We start from the raw sequence: 21,358 nt of genomic DNA, 5'->3' as shown, positions 1-21,358 counted from the left end.
GCTCTCCCCCTTCCCTTCCCCTCTTCTTCCTGTCTTATACAGGGTGTTCCTCGGGACGTCTGTACGTCATCACTTAGCGTCTCGATCGAAGGCTCGATCCTTTCGATTTCGGGATAAGTGATATTCGCCCAAGCACCGTGGATATTCGCAGCCGTGTATATCGATATATCGCGCCGTGTTCCTTCCAGGGTAAAATTGTTCGAGACAGAGGCGCATACATTCGTGACGATTCGATGTTAAGCGTTAATTGTGAACGGTGTTGGATTTCCGCGTGTCGATTACGGTATTCTCGCGATCGGGAGATTCAGGTACTTGCTTGTCATCAATGATAATGTCACGATTATCGCTGCTGTAATTGCCTCGTGCAATCGACGCGCTGACTCTTACGACACTAGTTAATAATAATGAGGCGCTTTATTGACGTCGTATACGGGCGAGGACTTGTCGTACCTGCCGTGCGTTAAGTGGTCGCGACGAGATAAGAACATTGTTACCAGAAATTGATAATGCATCCGCGTTTCGCGAATGGTTCTCTCTCATTCGTTTTCATTCGCCAGAAAACAAATACAGATACGGAAATATCTCTCGAAATTTCTCGCAGTTAAGTGGAGACGACGTATCCGAAGTCTGATATCAGTAGGACGATGATTAGTCGACAACATTTTATGTTGCTTTAACAAAATGATTAACAAAATGATTTCTTGGTGAAATCGAAAGATTATCACTGATGGATTCACGGCGAAGAAAAACTATGCCGATATTCATAGTCGGTTCTTATTTTAAGACCGTCTTAAGTAATGTCTTAAAATGCCAATACGGCCCTCTAATTGTCTTATGACATCTTAAGACAACCTCAAATATAAGAATCGATTAATATGAATACCGGTCTCTCACCTATGATCTCCTTTGGAGTCTCCTTTTTAAAATATTTATAGCGAAATGTTAAATATATATATTTTTTTAATATTTTTAAAATGATTAATCACTATTTTGATATTCCAAAAATATTTTTTAATTTAAGAAACTCTTAGATATAAAAAACTATAGATTTTAATATATTATTTTTCTTCTTTTATGTTAATATAATTTTAAATATAATTTTATGAATTAGACGTTTAAATAATACTCAATGTAATAATTTAAATAATAATTTAATATTTCATATTTAACTGAAAAAAAATTCCGCTTGCAACGCGCCAATGTTCCTCTTGACAAATTTCTGGATCCACCAATGTCACCGATATTAAAAGGGTTGAAGAAGACTGAGATTGGAGAGTGTCGTAAAATGATATCTTATAAGAATCAAACAGGATTTGTTAGTAAATGTATATATAACATGGCTTTTCATTAACGCGTACATTTTTACTGAAAGAATCCGCACGAATCTGAAGATTCTCCTCTGCGCCGTATCCTGATTACAAGACAACCTTTTATCGCAAACGATGCGACGCAAATAGAGTTTGATTGTTCGTAATGATTCGACGCCTCGTGAACGTGCCATTATCTCCTCTTGACTTGTTCGTTCTTGACTGGGAAGCAGTTGGCCGAGACCTTGTGTGGATTCACCCTAAGGGCTGATTCACAGGGCCCGCGGCAAGTTCCCATCCCGGTATCCCTATGCTAAATCGCGCCGTACTGCGAAGAGTTTTGTAGTGCGATGATCACAAAAAAATATTACTGATCGAATAATATCGAGAGTAAACAAGATAACGCTGCGTTGCGAATAAGAGTTTTGTAATGTGATGATAATCATAAAAAATATTATAGATCAAATAATATAATCGAGCAAACATAAGATAAAATCGATATTAGCCGATTGCCGTACTTTGTTGTGCCACGTCGCAACAAAATCTTCCATCATTGGATTACGAGTCGAGATCATTGTTACCTGATTTGCCTTCACTAAGCGTTTCTTCAAGGGGCGGCTTTCTTTATCGCGACCGCGCGAGTTATCGATATTGGCAGCGCGGTAATCGGATTACGCTGAGTTGCATTATTGCTATGATAACCGTGGTATATGATGCAGCGATTGTTCGCGTGAAACTAAACAAAAGACTAAAAGACAAGTGTATAAGCTCGTTGCGTCATCGCTGTAAAGAGAGAGATCTCTAACATTATCGTCGTCTAATTGTAAAATAATGATATACACAAAAGATTTTTAAAATCAAAAAAAGAAAAAGAAAATCTATTTCCCGCAGTAAGTAAATTATTAATTTAAGCGTAATTTAATATATTCTTAATCTAATTTTAATCGGTTTAGATTAGTGAATACGTTGCAGTCTAATTTATTTATTTTGTTATTATTATTAAATATATTTAACACATCAAATATCTGATACTTTCAAAATTTTTTTGCAATAAACTATTTTGATTACATATAACTTTTTAATTGTATTCTTTCAATGAAAAAAACCTGGAAAATGTACCTAAAAAATACTTTACAGAAATATTAATAAAAAGAAAAATTTTCAAAAAGTATATCTTAATAAAATGTAATAATATTTATTTAATTTTTATTACTTAATTTATATTCCAAAAAGTAACTAAAAAATCTTCCATCGCATACATACATTTTGATGATTCAAATTTTGGATTTTCATTTAGGATTGAATTAAATTTGATGTTACATAAATACGTAAAAATGAAATATTATCCAATCTAAACTGCTTCGCGAAAATATAATTAAAAATATTTCCACTTGATACTCGTATGAAGGATACTCGATTGTGCTTTCGATTTTCCATTTTACATTTATTCGTGGTTTTAAATTAATTAATACAATTCGAATTTGAGCTCATTCCGAGATATACGGAGCGGTGCGCGGATTTTAATTAATTTCGAACGTCGACCTCTCGAAGTCACTAAGAACACGCGAATTGAGGAGCACCGTTTAACTTCGGTGATGGTACGAGAATAGTACGAGAAATCGCACTTGCCTCCAAACGAATTTATAAATTCGGTGACTTGCCGTCGTGGCAGTGCACCTCGGCAGAAGCCTCCACGATCTTGTCACACGTCGGGGAGATGAGAACGGTGCCTTAAGGCCCGCAACCTCTCCTCGAGACGAGATCTTTCTCCTCTCTCTCTCTTTGGTTTCCCACGAGAACCACCGCCGCCGCCGCCTTCTGGAATGTCGCTCTCCCCCCCTCCTCCTTCGGCTCTCCTCCGCACCATCCTCCTCCTCCTTCTCCTCCTTCTCCACTACCGTCTCTTGGCTACAACCACCAGTCTCTCCCTTGCTCCACCGTCCCTTGTGCAACAGAGTGTCTTCTCTCACTCTATCACACCGGCGCAACCCCACCGCCAGCTTTCCCCCTCGCCACTTCCCTCCCCCCCTCCCCTCTCGCCCTCCACCCACTTCTTCGTCTTCTCCGCTTGCTTTTCGGATTCAATGGGGTGAATCTTGCAGCATGCATATGCTGCACCTCTTAATGCGATTCACGACGAAGATCGGATGTTCCAATAGTTAGAGGTAGTTACAGATAGAAACTGCGTGTTGACAGAGTACAAATGGTTTCTGATTTGATCTCATATAGCACATAAACTTGCAGCAATGTTATTGCTTAATATTAACAATCTCAAAATTGATAGGCTCTAATGGTATATAAATAAAAAATGAATTAAAAGTCTTTGAGAGCCGATGCAAGTTTTCGTTGCGAATAGGAATTTATTATTATCAGATACAAATTAAAATACTTACGTTTCGATCTAGGTTTAGGATCCTCTTTAGTAATATGCTAAAGTAGCTTAATATTACTAGAGAGAGAATAATCTGTACTGTAAATATAGGATATTTCTCTTCCTTCTCTGTTCCTTCGAATGGGGTGTAGAGAAAGGTCAGGTATTATTGGACAACAGCTGGTATCGGATAAGAAAAGTTTAAAATACTATCACATGCATCTAAAATTTTAAACAATCTTGTCCGATATCTAATGCCGCTGTCTAATGTCATCCGACCTTCCCCTATCACGTAAATATCATGTATTAATGATAACGATTCTTGAGGAAAAAATAGAAGAAGATAGGCAATCCTAGGTGAAAATTTTTCTCATAATTTTTATACAAGTGAATTTTGAAATATTCTGAAATTTCTCATCCCATAAGGTTTAAAAAGTATTTTTTAATTTTTTATATTTTATAACATTTCATCAGAAATTATATTTATAAAAAATCTTAAAAATTTTACGATATATATTTATATATTCTCATAATTAATATATGCAAAAAATTCTGAGAAAAAATGTAGATTTTCTGAAAAATATTCCAATTCGTATAAAAAATATGAGAAAGTTATAAAATTATAGAGAAATTCTACAAAATTATATGAAAAATTCTGAGAAAAATTTTCACCAGGGAATGGTTGCGTTTAACAGGGAAAGCAGTTTTGCAATTATTGTAAAATTCTTTAATATAATTATTTAGTTTATGTATTTATAATTATTTACGGTTTATAATAAAGAACTAAGAGCAATCATATTGAAAAATTTTACAATAGTTGCAAAACTACTTTCTCTGCAACCAATGATCGCATTCAGCATAAAAGGCAGCTTTGCAATTGTTGTAAGATTCTTTAATATGATTGATTTATAGACAATAAGCTATTACTTAAGCTTAAATCTTAAGTCGTAAGGAATTGATCAATCACAGTTGTATGTAAGAAGAATAATTGATTATGATTAGTAATTTCTTACGACTTAAGACTTAAAACTTAGATAATGGCTTATTGTAGAAATTATAAGTATTATACATCTAGATCTACAAAAAAACTAATGGCAAAAATGAATTATATTAAAGAATCTTACAACAGTCTACAAGAATCTTGCAAAGTTGCTTTTTCTATTGAACGCAGCCAATTCCGGAGCTCGCCAGTTTCTTCTACTTTCTCTGTACACTTATTGTTAGCGAGAAAGATTTTGCCGACGTATTATCAATAATGCTATCCGAGCATAGATCGTGGACGTTCCTGCGAGAAGCGGAAATATGTTGCAGACTTTATGCTGCCTTAAATGTCACGACTGCGATTCTGTATTTCCCATTTCTGTAGTTTAAACGACGTGTGAAAAGGGGATTCTGTTCAACACACAAATGCGAGACGATGATTTACGAGTCGATCTTTCTGCAATGCTACATTTACATTCCGTAAACGTGGTCAATGTGTCAACGTTTTACGCTCATACATATTCGCAATCTTCGATCGACCACAGATCGTTGCGAAATATACATACTTTTTCAAAGCGCAAACGAGCCAATGATTGAGTGTAAAGTGCAAATATATGCGAGGTCGAAAGAGTTCGCGAAATGTCAGACTGCAGAGTGTCGTCCTAGATTTTCACATTCATATCCCGCCCGTCCCATCGACAGCGAATTTATTGATCCATAAACATATAACGAAATATTTCGTGGCAACCCAAGAGCTTAAACCTCGAGAGCTTGATGCTTCTCTAATCAGATTGTTTCATAATACGGCAAACCGCTGATCCTCTTACACAACACGATTCATCGGTTTTGTTTGATGGAGCACGAGCATGAGTTTTGCCGTTGCATACAACTACGAGAACGTTCCGCCACAATCGCCAACAGGTCGCGATATAATTGCTGCTTAATGGGGCGAAAAAATACGAGCCCGGTTACTTTGCCGGCTATTGTATTACCGTTCTTTGGTAAACTCTGATCCGGTCTCCTATTACATGTCTGGCTAAAAATAATAATGGTTTACACTTTGCTACCTATGTTTGCACCACATATCCATAATTGCCCGTACGTGATTCCGTCAAAGTGTGCGCCAATCTTGCACAACGGGTGGCTCGTTTGCCGAGTAGTCCAGTTAGTCCAGTAGATTTCACATGGATGCTTTTACTTTCTCGAGACGTGTCAAGAACTATAACAATTCATAGAAAAGTAATTATTCCTGCAAGTTAGATAAGTGCAATTTATTGTTTCTATTTCAATAGACATAAATGTGATGATAAATTTTTATTAAAATTGAGCAATAGAGGGTAAATAAAATACAACTTATATAAACATATAATTCTACGTATATATTTTTTATCAACTTGCAGAGTTGTTTCTTAATTTTTATTTTACAATTAGAATTTTTCATTTATACAATATTTTCAATTATCATATCGATAATATAAATGGTCATCATAATCACTCAAATAAATATTGACTCTTTTCATTATCAGGTAGAATTTTTATGTAACTTTGTTTATTATATTGATAAATAATTTAATTCCCTTATGATAATAATTTAATTTTCTTATGATGATAATTTAATAAAGATTTTATACATTTACAAGAAATTTCTTGCAAAAAAATATCACCCTGGTGAGATATTTTAAAAAGCTAGACTTTCTAAAAGTTAGATTTTGAAATGGATATATAATTCGATCACTGAGGCTCAATGCAAATTTATCGCGACGAACAATGAATGTTTGGAAGGTTATAATTTTTTAGTTGATGTAGGATCAAAAGTAAATGATCAAAAATTACCGTAATGCTGTGGCAACGCTATATTATGTTTACCCATCGCATAAAATCCTATATAAGGAGGAGTATTGATTGGAAATTGTGTCACCCGATGTGCACCGTGTTGTCGCTCCGACCAGGCCAGACGTAACACGAGACTGACCATAGGAGGCGGCCACTTGCTTAGTGTACATACCATCTCTACCAACACCGATTTGAGAGCACCATAACACCGTGGTCACCATGATCACCAGCTCGAGCCGCACGAAATACGAGGGACGCGCAAGCGAGAGAATAGATGCTCGGCAGGAGTCTGTCCCTTTTTCTCTCCCTTTTTCTTTCGCATGTTTCCTTTTCTCTGCCTCTTTCCTTCGTCCCATCTTTCACGAGCTGTGACCAACGGTGTGACTGACACATTGCCTGTGCTTATCGATGACCGTGGCACTAATGACGGTGCCACCTAAACCACCGAAGAATTTGCACACAGTGTGAAAACTGACGATGCATTTTTCTATTATAGTAACACTTAATGTATTTTACAAATGTATTAAATATGACGTGCGTCAGATTTATGAAAAGTAATATGATTAATCATATTGCACTGAAAAATTCTGGTCATACTTTATTTAAATATTATAACATTCCTAGGTTTGAAGTATTATAAAAAAGTTTCTACTTCTTTTTAATAGATCTTTGTGCATTCAGCACAATTGTTTAAACTTTATGAGGTTATTTATGAGCCTTAACTATGAATATCGGTACAATAATTATGATAATTATGTATCACACAGAATATTTAAAACTTCTTAATTCTGAGATAAATTATGAAATGTTTAATAATCTAATTAAACATTGTTTATATTTATTTATTACGCGTGATGAATATTATATCAAAATTATTCATTCTAGGAGTATAATTAATTTTAAGATTTAACTTTCGAATTTTTATTTTGTCGTACAGCAATAAGTTAGACCGAAAATATCGAGACGAGAAAATACTTCTAGCGCAACCTTTTGGAAGTCATAGCAACCTACCTGATCTTTTTCTTGACAATATCGATATAGTAGAATATTATAATCTGTATATTTTATTTTTAAAAAATATATATGTAATAATACATACAAAAAGATATATACACATAAAGTATAAAAATTAATATTAAATGAAATATATAATACATAATTTTATTTTTTAAAAATATATGTACAGTACAAGTATTGTACATATATAATTCTCACATAATTTTTAATTTCTAGATAAAATTAAAAATTATGTAATTTCTTTTTACGATATTTCGAAATTATCAAAATTATTAAACATCATTTATGTGAAATATACATATAAACTGTTGCAATTATGAGAATGATATGAATTTTTGAAATATAACATATAAAGTTAATTTTAAAAAGTCATCGATATCCGGAAATTTCATCCGGAAGACGAATATGCGTTGTTTGTAAGCACCGTTACTGAGATTGCAAACATGGCATAGTGCCAGCATACAGTGCAGTGAATAATCGTCTAGACTATCAAAAACTTTGATCCAACACATTCTATTAATAAGAAAATGCCTTTCTAAAATTTAAGATTGTCAAGGTTAAAGTTTTGCACGTTCATTCATATAAGAGATGAATTTAGAAGCTTTCAATTTAGAAATTTTATGAAAAAAGTGGTTTTAACAACAACAAAAAATCATATCTTTTAATATATTAGGTGTTGGAATTAATTCGTAGCGTTTTACAAGTGATGGGAAGTACTTTCATTAATGTATTTTTTAATGCTCATGTGAAATAAATAACATTCTTTCATTAAAAAACGCTACGAATTAATTCCAACACCTAATACATCTTCTTTTCTACTAAGACATTTCGGAGATATCGGAAAACTTTTTGTGTAACATTTTCTGTAAAATCAACTCTCTCTTCTCTCTCAGAAAAAATTAACATCTTCAAAAGTTACGTAAGATAGCTTAATACATATTTCTATTATTCATCAAATTATTTTTTAAATCGGCGATAACATTTCCTTTTGTAAATGGAAGCAAATTATTTGTATTTATTATTTACATATAATGTAAGAAAAATAAGTGGCTAGAAACAATAACTAGCATTACAGAAGTAGCTAATATTACGTAGTGAGAAAAGAGTCGTTCGGAAGTGTAGCTAAATCAACTGTCAGAATCATCACTCAATTAAATTATGGCAGTATTCCCATATTTAATTCAGCGGATCTACACTGCTCTACTGCTAAACATACTGAAGTATACTTACCTCGCAGTTTATCTTCGATCTCTAGTCCATGGCTAAAATAGACTTTTAAAGAAACTATAAAAGGAGATATTAAAAAGCTTCTTTATTTCTGTTTCACATAGACGGAAAATAATTACAGGGACCTTGGTTTCGAGAATATTATTATGTCATTATATCATAAAATTCGAGTACGATATTTGTTTTTATATAAAGTATACGACATTTCTACACCGTTGTTGTGCACATTTGTCATGAACAAATGTTTAATTAGATACGATTATGAGCGATTTAATTTACTTTACGCGCGATTAATTGACGACATTTATATAAACCATAAAAGTTAGTTCATTTGATTCGATGAATGTTTTGAACTTATACAAAAAATTAAACACAACCATCCATTATGGAAATCTACAACGAGTTCGTGTTTTGTAATTTAATGTTAACAAGAGGTTGAAACTTTCAAAGACATGGAGTGAACACGCAGCAGTTTCCAACACAGTCTCTATGTCTTCTTCTTAATTTTCTTTGAGGGCGAAGCTTTGCTTCTACTCGGTTTTTCGATCTTTTTCGCATATTTGTCAATCAGGGAATCGAAGAAACTTTCCGCCTGATTGGCGCGAGCTTTATTACGATTTTGTATCACCAGCGCGAGATCGTTTGTGGCTGCGTTTTCCTCGTTCTCGATCTTCAACATCTTCTCCAGACGTTCGGCTTCCGCCGCTTCCTTGGCCCACTGCAATTAGAGAAGCCAACCAGGTCAATTAACATGAAAAGTCGATGAACTATTACTGTCCGACTAGAGAGCGGCTTAATCAATGCGTTTAGTCTAAATTGATAATTCGATCCAGACTTCGCCGCGGAAGAGAATAGATTTTTTAAAGCAGATAGCGACTCTACTCTTGAGACGCACAAGCGCGTTCCCTGTTAACAAGATTAATTACAGCCCACTCGTAACAAGAGCGAGGGACTCTATGCATTACGTATTTCTATTTCCGAAACGCGCCACGCGCTGCCCATCCTCGAGAGCATTAGACGCACGCGACTTCGCATTCAGAGCGGCGTGAAGCGGGGTTCTCTCTTTTTTTTTCCTTCTAGGGAACGGCGCAGTTTAATTTCAAGGGGGTCATCGATTTTATCGATGGTCGGAGTGGCGGGATATGCGTCATTTATAAGCACGATGCTCGAATCGCTAAGCAAAGACGCAGTTTGTACCGCGGCATACGCGGTCTATGACATTGAACATACTCAAACCATGATACCATGAATCCTAGGATGCGTTCGGGGAAACGCTATTCAAAGTTATTTGTGTCATTCTATCTTGTTTATTACGTTTTATACGTAAAACAAGGATAGAATGATACACAAACGCACTTTTAGAAACGTAGCATCGCGAATCCAGTTTACGACGTCCGCACTTTTGAAAATTTTCGCGGTTGGATTCCCTTTTGGGCAGCGCCAAGCTACCTCCGAGATACATAAGCGTCGATGACGCTTCATATCGCGCGTGACCTACTCCATAATTCGCTGCTGAAGAAATTCCGTTATTTATAATTTCTGGCAAGTACGTCTAACTGGCTGCCTAATGCTGGTGCATTACACAACGCCTCGCAAGATTCTACCGAGTCGCGGATTCGTCAGCGGTTAAAAATGAAAGAGATCTTGTACGGAATCTAGTTGATTATTCTCCTCGTATTCGACTGTGACTGGCCAATTTCCTACGATTTAAAACCCCACAGTCTACGATTCTTATTGTAAACCCTCCGCATTACGTTACTTTATGAATAGTATTGTATAAATGAGCTGAGACATTATTTGTCGAGCAGCACTGAATCCTCATTGAAAGAAATGTTTTGTATAATATGTGACTTATAAAAACTTTTTTACCTTTTAATTTAAAAGTTTGGTTGTTCTAATAAAAATTTGATTATTCTAACACATATCGTACACAATAAGTAAGTCATTTATCATACAAAATTTCTTTCAATGAAAGCACCGTTTTCTATCAAAATAAAATGCGCAAATAGTTTTAAGTAAAATTATATATTTCTATTTTATGGTCGTAAATTCTCGAATTGAATTTCAAACAATAATCGTTAATCCCAAGCAATAATTAATGTCGAGTTGACAGAAACTATTTCTCAAACATGCGGACAAGGAAAGCATTGCTTTGCGCAAAAACAATATTTTGAGATAAATTTCCCTCGGGCTGTGCCAAGCATCTACGAGGCCATCAACACGTGCAAGTATCTGTCCAAGTCGAAGGTGGAAACTATTTTCCGCGACCTTGTAGCATGATCCGGGGGCTATATTGATCGGAATATCGCGCCACTCCTTGGCTCAAGGAAATCGCATTAAATAATTGACAACCATCGAAGCAGGGATGGCGCGAAGTCATATTTAAAATTCCATACGATCGTGTCATCGGTATGGAATCTCACGGAATTGACTGTGCTAGCTTCAAGTTCGTTCGTGGATCACAGGGAAGCTCTTGGTAAATATGTACGCGGAAATGCTACGCATCTATTCAACGAAGATCATCTTATGAAGATAACACTCGCTCCTCGTCATAACGGGACGCTTTATTAGCGCTTTATCCAAGGTCACTCAATGATTTCTACGCGAGAGAAGTCTTTCCCTCTTGTTTTCTCTCGTTCTGTTCTCCGTCTGGCACGACCGACCGCGGCGAAGATGCACCTGTTGCACGAAGAATGACGGAAGCTGTTGTGCGAACTTGACTCCTAACAGTGACGTCTTTGAGCATATATTTAACGCGTTTGTGAGGACAACGCCGAATGAGTCGTTGCAAGGTTCGTTACATAACGCCTGACCGCGCAATTGGACGATGACACTTGATAATTATTTCATTACCACGCGACGACCGAGTCGCCACTTAATTGCAATTAAAATCATTTCTCGGACACGCATACACTCCGCTCAATTGGCTTTTTTACTTGGCAAGCGTTTCACGACGTTATAACATATGCTACCATGCCACAAGCGATTCCGAGAATCGGGAGAGAAAAGCCACGTGAGATCAAAGATTCGCTAAGTCGGCTAAGTTTAGTATTAGTAAACTTTAACAACACCTTTCGATTTTCTCGGAGATATTCAATCAGTATTTAACAAATTTGTGCCAATTGGAAAAGTTACAGATTCAAAACTTGCATTTCCTTCTGCAGAATACGAAAGCACGATAAAATGTAGAAAAGCTTTTGCATTTAAATGAATTGTCTGGGTAGCGATCATGTAACTTTTTTCTTATATTTAAGGAAGCTAAGTTGCATGATAAAAGTTACCTAAGAAAAAAGTTACCTGGAATTGAAATAAATGAATTAAATGTTAGAATTATTTTTCCCTCATTTTTTCGCATTTTCCAATATCGATACCTACGCATCAGGTTTAGCTGGTTTTGTCATTTCCGGAGAAATTTTCAATTTCCGAAGAAAGTTTCATCCATCTTGATCACTCTCTTGCTAGTTATCTGCATCTGGTTAATAATCCTATGAAGCGTCTTTAGGGAAATGCTATGAGGAAAAGTTACAACGTTAAATACATAAATGCGCGCTCAAAAGTCCAGGTCACAACACAGTGAATACGTTCTTTAGGCGAGATGTAAATTCGATTTTCTCCTGCGTAGTCTAATTATAAGTTATCTGTGCGATCTATCCCGCTCATCTGGACGATCAGGAAGGCGCGCTCTAAAATCTTCCCACGACGGCGTGCCCAAGAACAGTGACGACAACGAACGTCACTAGTGCAGCAGCTGATTGAATCTTCGGTGCCGAATTCTCACACTCGGGAAGCGGCTCTTGTGTCGTATCTATAGGACGAACGCCTGTAGGTTCTCCATTACTACTCTGATAATTTTGCCGCGGTGGATGTATGGTGACTGTCGGTTCATAATACGGAGCTTGGTACATCTCGTCCGTCGAAGGTAAATTTATCAATTCCGGTGGCGAAGGTCTAACATAATGCGTGTCAGATTCCGTCGTAATTCGCGATCGATCGTATTCAATGGGTCGAGCCGTGGAGATAGAAAAGTCGTCGTCGGTCTCCGATGATGGTTCTTCGACTATCATTTCACGTGGGTCGTGTCCATAATATGGTGTTTTCGTTGACGTCACTCTGTCGCTACCTTCGGTAGGACGGCGAGATTGTTCGTGACGTTCTATCATCGGATAGACCGAATGCTCAACCGAGTCATCTGTGGACCAAACCATGTCCGAAACACCGGACGTCATTTGAATGGATCCATGCGGCATACTTTCCAGACCGTTGGATGTTGTAACATATAGAGGATACGTCATAATGTTTCCAGCTTGCGATGATCTGCCGGATTCTTTTATCGCTTTGTCCTCTGAAGATCCCATAACAAATACTTGCGATCTCTCCGACGTGGGATACAATGGATAAGGCATCGTTTCATGCGGTGGAATGTATGCCGGGTATGTTAACATGCCTTCCGTTTGAGGTGGCCTATCAGTTCCTACTATCCTGATGTCCTCCGATAATGTTACGGGTGGTACTCGCGGTCTTTCCGGCGTTGGATATGACCAATAAGGCGTCGTTTCGTGTGTTGACTGTGGATACATTAAGGTGTGTTCCATTCGCGACGGTCCGTCAGTTCCCGGCATCTTGATATCTTCGGCGGATGGTGCTGGTGGCGTTTCTGGCGTCGAATACGGGTAAAACATTACCTGATGCGACGATGACTCCGACGATATGTGCGAGGGTCTCCGAGTTGTGTCCGGAAATCTCGATTCCACTCGTGGCAAAGGCAATTCCTCCTGTTGCTTTGGCGTAGTTCGTACAGTCGTGGTTGGTGGTCTCCTGTGGCGTGAACGATATGTCTCCGAATGGTTTGGATAAAACGTCTTGTCTCTCGTTCTATAAGATTCTTCTGATTCCTCTGGAGGTGGTCTCCTACTGGAGTGTAACCTTTCGCGATGCGCTGGCACGATTTCTGCGCTGTCGATTTCTTCGCCTTCTTCTACGTGGATCGGTGGAACATGAACGTTGATTATGTCACTAGTGAGTCTGCTCCACTCGGGATCCTGTTCAAAAGCAACGCCCTGATTCTCAAGGAACTTGCTGACAGCATGCGGGCAGGCAAAGTCGGAATTCTCGCTGAGGAAAATGCGCTTCAGTTCCTTCAAGTATGCCATCTCGTCGAGATTCAGGCATTGCAGTCGATTTCCCGAAATCCTTAAGTCTACGAGACTGGGTAGATTCGTGTAGACGCCGTCTTCAATGTCACGTATGTTATTGTAGTTGAGATCGAGATACGTCAAAGAGTCCAGTCCTTCGAACCACGACGATCTGACGGTAGTTAGGCGGTTGTTGTCTAAGCTGAGTTGCTGAAGATTGACGAGACGTCGAAAGGCATCTGCATCGATATCGGTAATCTCGCAATGCGAGCAACTCAGTACCCAAAGGTTCTCGCCAAATCTCGAAAACGTATCGGCAGTTATTCTGTGAAGTGGCATTCTAAAAATTCGCAATTTCTCAGTTGTTTCAGGTACGGTAGTCAAATCAACGGGGTGGCCACCTTCGCAGACATATTCCAGCATATCCTCATTCTCCACCTTTCTGCACGATGCCGCGACATCACCGACAAATACGGTTAGCAAGGCAAATAACACTAAAGTTACAGTATGATCCATTTTTTTGATTGCCGTATAAAGGGATTATAGGCAAAATACAATTAGCTTCGATTAATGGTAACAATAATCATCGTAGAAAAAACAGTCCTCTATTATATTCATTTCGACGATCAGACAGAACAAAATGTGACAATCGTCGCGAGAGGAATTGTTCGTTCGAACTTTACGATTAACGACAAACGATCGAACTAATTGTAACGCGGACTGAAGCAGTTCTCACATTCGTAGGTTACTTATTTACTAGACCTTCCCCTCCTAGTAGTGCTTCTATTTCTCCTACTACCTTCCACCCGTCAAGCTGTACAGTCGATCGGTAAAAATAGAGAAGCTTGAAAATAGAGTTGCGGGGCGTTAAAAGACTATTGAAGTGACATTTAGCATGAATGTGCTAACGTGATTTAAAATTCGCGCTACAATTGTACGAGGTCGATCACGGTTGCAGATCGATATACAAGTAGTATACGGGCGCGGCAAAAATCGCAACGGGTGATGAAATAATGCTTCATAATAATGTTTCCTTATATTAATTGAATTGTTTCAAAAATTGATTTTTTTTTAATTTTTAGATAATTCTAAAATTAAATGGAAATACAATAGACATGCAAAATCAATTAATAATAGCCATTATTATACAGGGGGGTGTCTCTTAAGATGGGTCGGGGCCACATTGGAGGCGGAGAATGGATCAAAGGGAATAAAAAATTCTTATACTATTTAGAGATACTGGCTGTAGTTTTCGAATTAGAAAAGGAAACGTCTAAGCCAATATGCGATCAAGCCGCGCCGCATCGCGTCTACATTATCCAAAATGTTATTTTAGCTGAAGTTTTCCTTACACATTTCTTATCATTATAAATCACATTATTTAGCACGATTAAATATGTTTTAACACAATTATAGATATGGTAAGCTAATTAATGTAATTAATTAGAGCACTACGCAAAGCATATGCTGATCGTCGCGATATCTTTTCGCTTATTTTGTTATACGATGTTTTTATTTAATTACGCTAATTAATGTTTTTATTTAATTAAAATTATTTTTAAAAAAACTTTTTTAATAATTTTTTATAAAAGTTATTTTTTTATAAAGAAAAAATTTTTTTACTACAGTTCTAAAGTACTTTTAAAGCCATTCTGTTTTCATTCTGAAATTTTTTTCTATCTCTTACAATTCCAGCGACATTCGCTTCGAAAGAGAAACACCAAAACACTTTTTTTCTAAAGGGTGTTCTATCCCCCTAAAAGTGTGTATGGGTACGTATAAAAAAATACATGTCGCTTATTTTTGTCTGGAGAATAATATAGTAAATGCTCATTAAAATCGGAGAGGGACAGTTGTATCCCTTTCCTTGTAAGTTACAGATTTTTTTAATGTAATGAACGTGGGTATTAAATTTAATCGAAATAAATTAAAACATTCAATTTTCAATTAGTGTTTTTCAATACACTTAAGGTTTCAGTTACAAATTTAAACATCTCATTAACGTATACATAAATAATTTTTTCAGTGACAGAAAATTTAAATTTTATTCATCAGTGAACATAAAAGATTAATAAAATTTAAGAACGTTTCTAACAGTGTACAACTTGTTAAACGGTAAGAAACACACCGTGTGAAAAAGAATCTCAGTCAAATGCGTCATTTTACATGGAAAAATAATACATCTGGATTTACAATGTAGCGGCTATCTACCTGAGCTTGTACTAATAATTTCAAGTGTACATTAACATGTCAAAAAATAAAATTCTAACTAAATTCTAATTAAATATAGCATAAAACGACGTGATAGTTCCGACAAAATGTGTCTCGAAGCGTAATTAAATAAAAACATCGTATAATAAAGCAAGCGGAAAGATATCGCGACGATCAGCATATGCTTTGTGTAATGCTCTAATTAATTACATTAATTAGCTTAACATATCTATAATTGTGTTAAAACGTATTTAATCGTGCTAAATAATGTGATTTATAACGATAAGAAATGTATAAGGAAAACTTCAGCTAAAATAACATTTTGGATAGTGTAGACGCGATGCGACGCTGCTTGATCGCATATTGGCTTAGACGTTTCCTTTTCTAATTCGAAAACTACAGCCAGTATCTCTAAATAGTATAAGAATTTTTTATTCCCTTTGATCCATTCTCCGCCCCTAATGTGATCCCGATTCATCTTAAGAGATACCCTATATACAATATTATATTCTCGGATATACGAGAAACTACTGAAAATGAAAATATTTAATGAAAATGTTTAAACATCGAAGTAATTAAGAAAGTAAACTATAGACGTTTGATAGTAAACACTAAAATTTGTGAAAATCAATCAAAACTCGTCAAAGAATTCTATAATAGTATTTCTGATATGTTTGCAAAATTATGAAAATACATTTTTTTTTAATGGAATAAGTATTAATTGAATTGTATACAGGCATATTAACATTTATTTATAAGGAAATCTTAGAAGTGCCCGCCCCTCTTTCTCCAATTTTGATGAGTTTTGAATATGTTATTTTCTAGAACAAAACTAAGGGATACATATTTGAGATATATAATCATCCCTTTAAAAAAAATCGATTTTTTTCTGTCGAAGCGAATATTAAAAAAACTGTAAGAGATAGAAAAAAATGTTCTGAATAAAAGTTGAATAACGTGAAAAGTACTTTATAATAACTTTTTATTTCAAATATTTTTTCCTATCTTACAGTTTCAATAATATTCACTTTTGAAATAACCGATTCTCTTCAAAGAAGTATTGCATTCTCTAAAAATATAATTAGGCCCTTATAAAAAAAAATGTATATTTATTTTTATCCAGAAAATATATTCATAGTTTATTAAAATCAGAATAAAACACTTCCATGAGTTTCCTTGTTAATTCTAACTAATCTTTTGTGTTCTATTGCAATGTCAACTTTTTTGCCTTCTTAACATATTTTTTATGATAAAATCAGAAACAATATTCAAAATATCTTACCTTTCTTCTCCTGCGCTGCTTCTTCTTTTTATTTTCATTAGTAAAGGTTGTATATTCTGGAACTTCACCTCTCTCTATTAGATCTTGAATTATGGCATGAAGTCTGGGTTCTTCATCACAGTTTGTGAATGGAACAGCTTCCAGAATATAATCCATATCTCCTTTACCTAGAAAAAATATAAATAAATATAAACAAACCGAATGTTAATTAATTTATATTACAATATTGATATTGATATTGTAATATAAAGAATATCTTTTGTTCTATGTTTAATTCTTAGTTCTTGATTAATTTTAACCTTTCTAAAGACAGAAAGCCACTATAGTGATTCTAAAAGTCTCATATTTTGAGGCAAGGAACATAATAAATTATAAGTTTTACTTAAAAAAAAACTATAAGATTTTTAAAATAGACTCCTTTTCTCTCTAAAGATTAAATTAAATTTTTTTCTTTGCAGAAATATTAATTCTTAATTATGTTAAAAAAATTATTTTTAAAATGATTAATAAATAAGACAAAAATTGATGTGTTTCTGATTATCTGTACATAGTACAAAAATCTTACTGTCTATGTATGCTCTTTTGAGATCCTTAATTTCTGTCTCTGATCCCTTGTAATTTTTCTCATAATTATTGATATCTTCAACAGTAATTTCTTTAAATAAGGACCGCCAATAATCTGCCCAATTGCGCATTACGACTTCTTCGCTTTCTTCATCATACTGGCCAGATTCATCGTAAATCTTGCGTTTTTCGCTATCACTGAGAATGGAATGTATTCTACCGAGAACCTTGAACTTCTCCGTCGCTTCCTCCTTAATATTCTCCTCGACCCTATCCGGATGTACAAGTAATGATAGCTTGTGGTAAGCCTTTTTAACTGGTAACACAAATATAACGAATGTTATTACTATAAAAAAAAAGATTCAATAATTGAAATTCGCGGAGAGGTTAGAACGCTTTAATGTCACCTTGCTTGTCGTTTGCAGTCTTTGGTATTTTTAATACGTCGTAAAAGTTACGGGCACCGAAATACTGTTCACACAGATCTAATAAACTCGCCATACCGCTGAGTCTTTGAATAAATACTAAAAATTTTAATTCGTAAGTTCAAAATAACGATCGTGACAACGACCGACAACGACACGATCAGCTGCTCGCCCGCCACTATTTAGCGGGTTCATATATATAGAAACCAATACAACAATTCAAATTGGTCCGTTGAAAGCGACATCTACGTTACGGCGTATCGATGGAACTACTGTCGGTAATAATACCTTCGTTGTTACCGACTGTGTCACCGCCAATGTGCGCCCTCTGTCATTTCCGCCGTCTTCGATCGCACAACTCATTCGCGACTATTTCTCTTTTCCGGTTTATCAAAATGGTAAGATGGTGTGATAGTGTCCGATTCGATTAAAAAATCGGGCAATTTTATGCCGCTATTTATTAATCGCGATAAATGAACGTGACTACAGGACATTAAACTGTTTAGATTCAATTAATGACGAGTATTTTTTTTCGCAGGGTATCGATATTAATCATAAGCATGATCGGAAGGTGCGACGAACGGAACCCAAGTCGCAAGATGTATATTTACGACTTCTCGTCAAGGTAAATGCCTTACCTTTTATATTATTTACTGAGTAAGTTCTTGTGAAGCGAAGTATATATCTTAAACTTTTACTCAGAAACATTATTCCGTTGGAATTTTGTAAGAAATAATGCACGATTGTCTGTCGTGATGGTTCCTTATTGAGGTTAGTTTTCAAGCATGATTAAATGTGACAAGATGCTTCCTATCATCGTACATCTTTCTTAATTTATACTCGTCAGTTGAATGAATTGAAAGAGATTTATAACGAATTTAATCACTTTTATTGCACGAGATTAGTACATACTAAAGCTGCTATATATAAAATCAGCAAAGCTGAGTGTAAAAGCATATAAATATTTTAAACAAAATAATGATGTTACATTATTTTGCAGAATAAATGTATTATTTAAAATTTTATTTTGTTAAATTTAGTTATATTGTGCTTATATATTTAGATACTTTATATAAAGCAAACTTTAATGTATTAATTCAGTGTAGTACAAATGACTGATATTGTTATTAATGATTGTATATGGCGATTTATCAATCAGTTTTCATGATTGCGAACTGCACTCTGTGTCAGATCTTTTGTAGACCTGATTCAATTTGAAAGTTCGCTAGAGAAATATTTGTCAACTATCCTATCTCGCTTATTTGCAACATAAAAGAGCGATTATTATAGTTGATACATTTTTAGATAAATTTTGTAATTATAATTTGAAATTCTTTAATTGCAAAACTTTTTTTGGAAACAAAATTTTATAGAAGCTTGATGATATACTTATTTTATATAATAATTTATATAAGTTTTTAATAAATGTATTCCTATTAAGTTTCTAAAAGAAGCTATAGATTTGAAAATTATGAGAGACTTTTTAATAAACCATTACTAATAAATCCAAAATCAGAAACTAGAAACCAGTCACTTCTTTTCACATTTGATTGGTGAATTTCTAGTTTTTGACTTTGAATTTATTACTAATGACTTATTGTAGAAAGCCTCTGAAGTTTATTAGAATCACAGATAATTAATAAATGCTTTGTTTCAGCTGTATCGGTTCTTGGCGAGAAGAACAAATTCAAAGTTCAATAAAATTATATTGAAACGATTGTTTATGAGTAAAATTCATCGACCACCAATTTCATTGGCGCGAATCGTCAGGTTTATGAAGAAACCTAACAGGGAGAATTGTGTTGCCGTCATCGTCGGTACAATCACTGACGATGCTAGGATTTTTGAAGTCCCCAAATTGACGGTAAATGACTACAAATATATCTAAGGCCAATATTCATAGTCTGTTTTTTAATTTAAGATTGTTTGCAGAAATATTAATCAGGCTGATTTTTGTATGTCATAGGATAAATCTTTCAAGTGTGTTAACACCTGAATATAAAAGTGGAACATGAGTCATAGTTGTAGGTCAACACAATGTTTACTTCAAAACATGTGGTGACCTATGACTTATGACTATGACCTATGACTTGCATTCCATGATTTAGTTAAGGATATCTTTATGCTTAGTACTTTAATTAATTGCAGGATAAAGAAACTCTCAAATATCTCTATCCTAGCTAATAAACAGCTTAAAAAATTTATTATACGATAAATATAATATTAGCTTAATACAGCTCTATAATTGATTTATGACATTTTAAGACTATTTAAAATGATCTTAAATATAAGAATACACTATGAATATATCGGTCACAGAACAGTATTGGCACTTTAAAGTTGATATCACATTTCTTGTACAATAAATTTTTCAAGCGTGTTAATTGGCTGCAGGATAGAGAGATCCAAGAACCTCTTTGTCCTGTAACTAATCAACAGGCTTGAAAAACTTGTACAACAAAAAACATGAATGTAATATTAGCCTAAGGCATTACTTAGAGCATTACTTAGAGCTGTCTTGAAATAAGAATTGACTATGAATACTGGCGTTAAATTTTTATTACATGGTAATTGATTTTTGCAGGTATGCGCTTTACGTGTCACTGAGAAGGCTCGGGCACGCATCTTGAAAAATGGAGGCGAGATCATCACGTTCGATCAGCTGGCATTACGCTCCCCGACTGGAAGCCGTACAGTCTTAATGCAGGGACCGCGTAATGCTCGCGAGAGCGTTAAACACTTCGGCCTGGCTCCTGGCGTACCACATTCTCATACGAAACCTTACGTGAGGTCTAAGGGTCGAAAATTCGAACGGGCAAGAGGCCGTAGACGCAGCTGCGGTTATAAGAAATAAGATTGATGTAACACGTACTTCGACGGATATTCTATCAGTCGTAATCTTTTTTTTCACGCGGTCAAGTGGCTGAAAAATAAACATTTGCTTCATAACAACTTTTCATTCTCTTTTCTTGTGCTGTTTCTTATGCAACCAGACTTTCTATTCTAGT

General features: G+C 35.3%; 3 protein-coding genes across 4 annotated transcripts; 1 reads left to right on the top strand and 2 right to left on the bottom strand.

The window, feature by feature from the left end:
* Positions 1-3,431: 3,431 nt before the first annotated feature.
* On the bottom strand, positions 3,432-7,322 carry LOC147908538 (uncharacterized). Its single transcript, XM_087409838.1, has 2 exons — positions 6,493-7,322; positions 3,432-5,878 (listed from the first exon to the last, which is right to left on the bottom strand). Exons 1-2 carry the CDS (start codon positions 6,665-6,667, stop codon positions 5,727-5,729), a joined length of 327 nt encoding a protein of 108 aa, XP_087265964.1. The 5' UTR covers positions 6,668-7,322; the 3' UTR covers positions 3,432-5,726.
* Positions 7,323-8,804: 1,482 nt separating this feature from the next.
* LOC105151133 (dnaJ homolog subfamily C member 9) lies at positions 8,805-18,549 on the bottom strand. 2 transcript variants are annotated; one of them, XM_087409881.1, is made up of 4 exons: positions 18,333-18,549; positions 17,927-18,241; positions 17,362-17,528; positions 8,805-9,454 (listed from the first exon to the last, which is right to left on the bottom strand). In XM_087409881.1, exons 1-4 carry the CDS (start codon positions 18,424-18,426, stop codon positions 9,224-9,226), a joined length of 807 nt encoding a protein of 268 aa, XP_087266007.1. In that variant the 5' UTR covers positions 18,427-18,549; the 3' UTR covers positions 8,805-9,223. The 2 variants fall into 2 exon arrangements, with proteins under 2 accessions (XP_087266007.1, XP_011062885.2); XM_011064583.2 differs by lacking the exons at positions 17,362-17,528; positions 17,927-18,241; positions 18,333-18,549 and adding an exon at positions 12,112-14,663 and having other exon boundaries at positions 9,240-9,454.
* A 49-nt stretch (positions 18,550-18,598) lies between these two features.
* Positions 18,599-21,302, top strand: RpL18 (ribosomal protein L18). Its single transcript, XM_011064584.2, has 4 exons — positions 18,599-18,748; positions 18,889-18,975; positions 20,008-20,214; positions 20,935-21,302. The coding sequence occupies exons 1-4, from the start codon at positions 18,614-18,616 to the stop codon at positions 21,202-21,204; spliced, it is 699 nt and encodes a 232-aa protein (XP_011062886.1). The 5' UTR covers positions 18,599-18,613; the 3' UTR covers positions 21,205-21,302.
* The last annotated feature ends 56 nt before the right edge of the window (positions 21,303-21,358 follow it).

Source organism: Acromyrmex echinatior, chromosome 9 (assembly GCF_024713525.1).
Source record: "Acromyrmex echinatior isolate Ae372 chromosome 9, ASM2471352v2, whole genome shotgun sequence".
Taxonomy (NCBI): domain Eukaryota; kingdom Metazoa; phylum Arthropoda; class Insecta; order Hymenoptera; family Formicidae; genus Acromyrmex; species Acromyrmex echinatior.
This window is presented reverse-complemented; position numbering and strand designations above follow the sequence as displayed.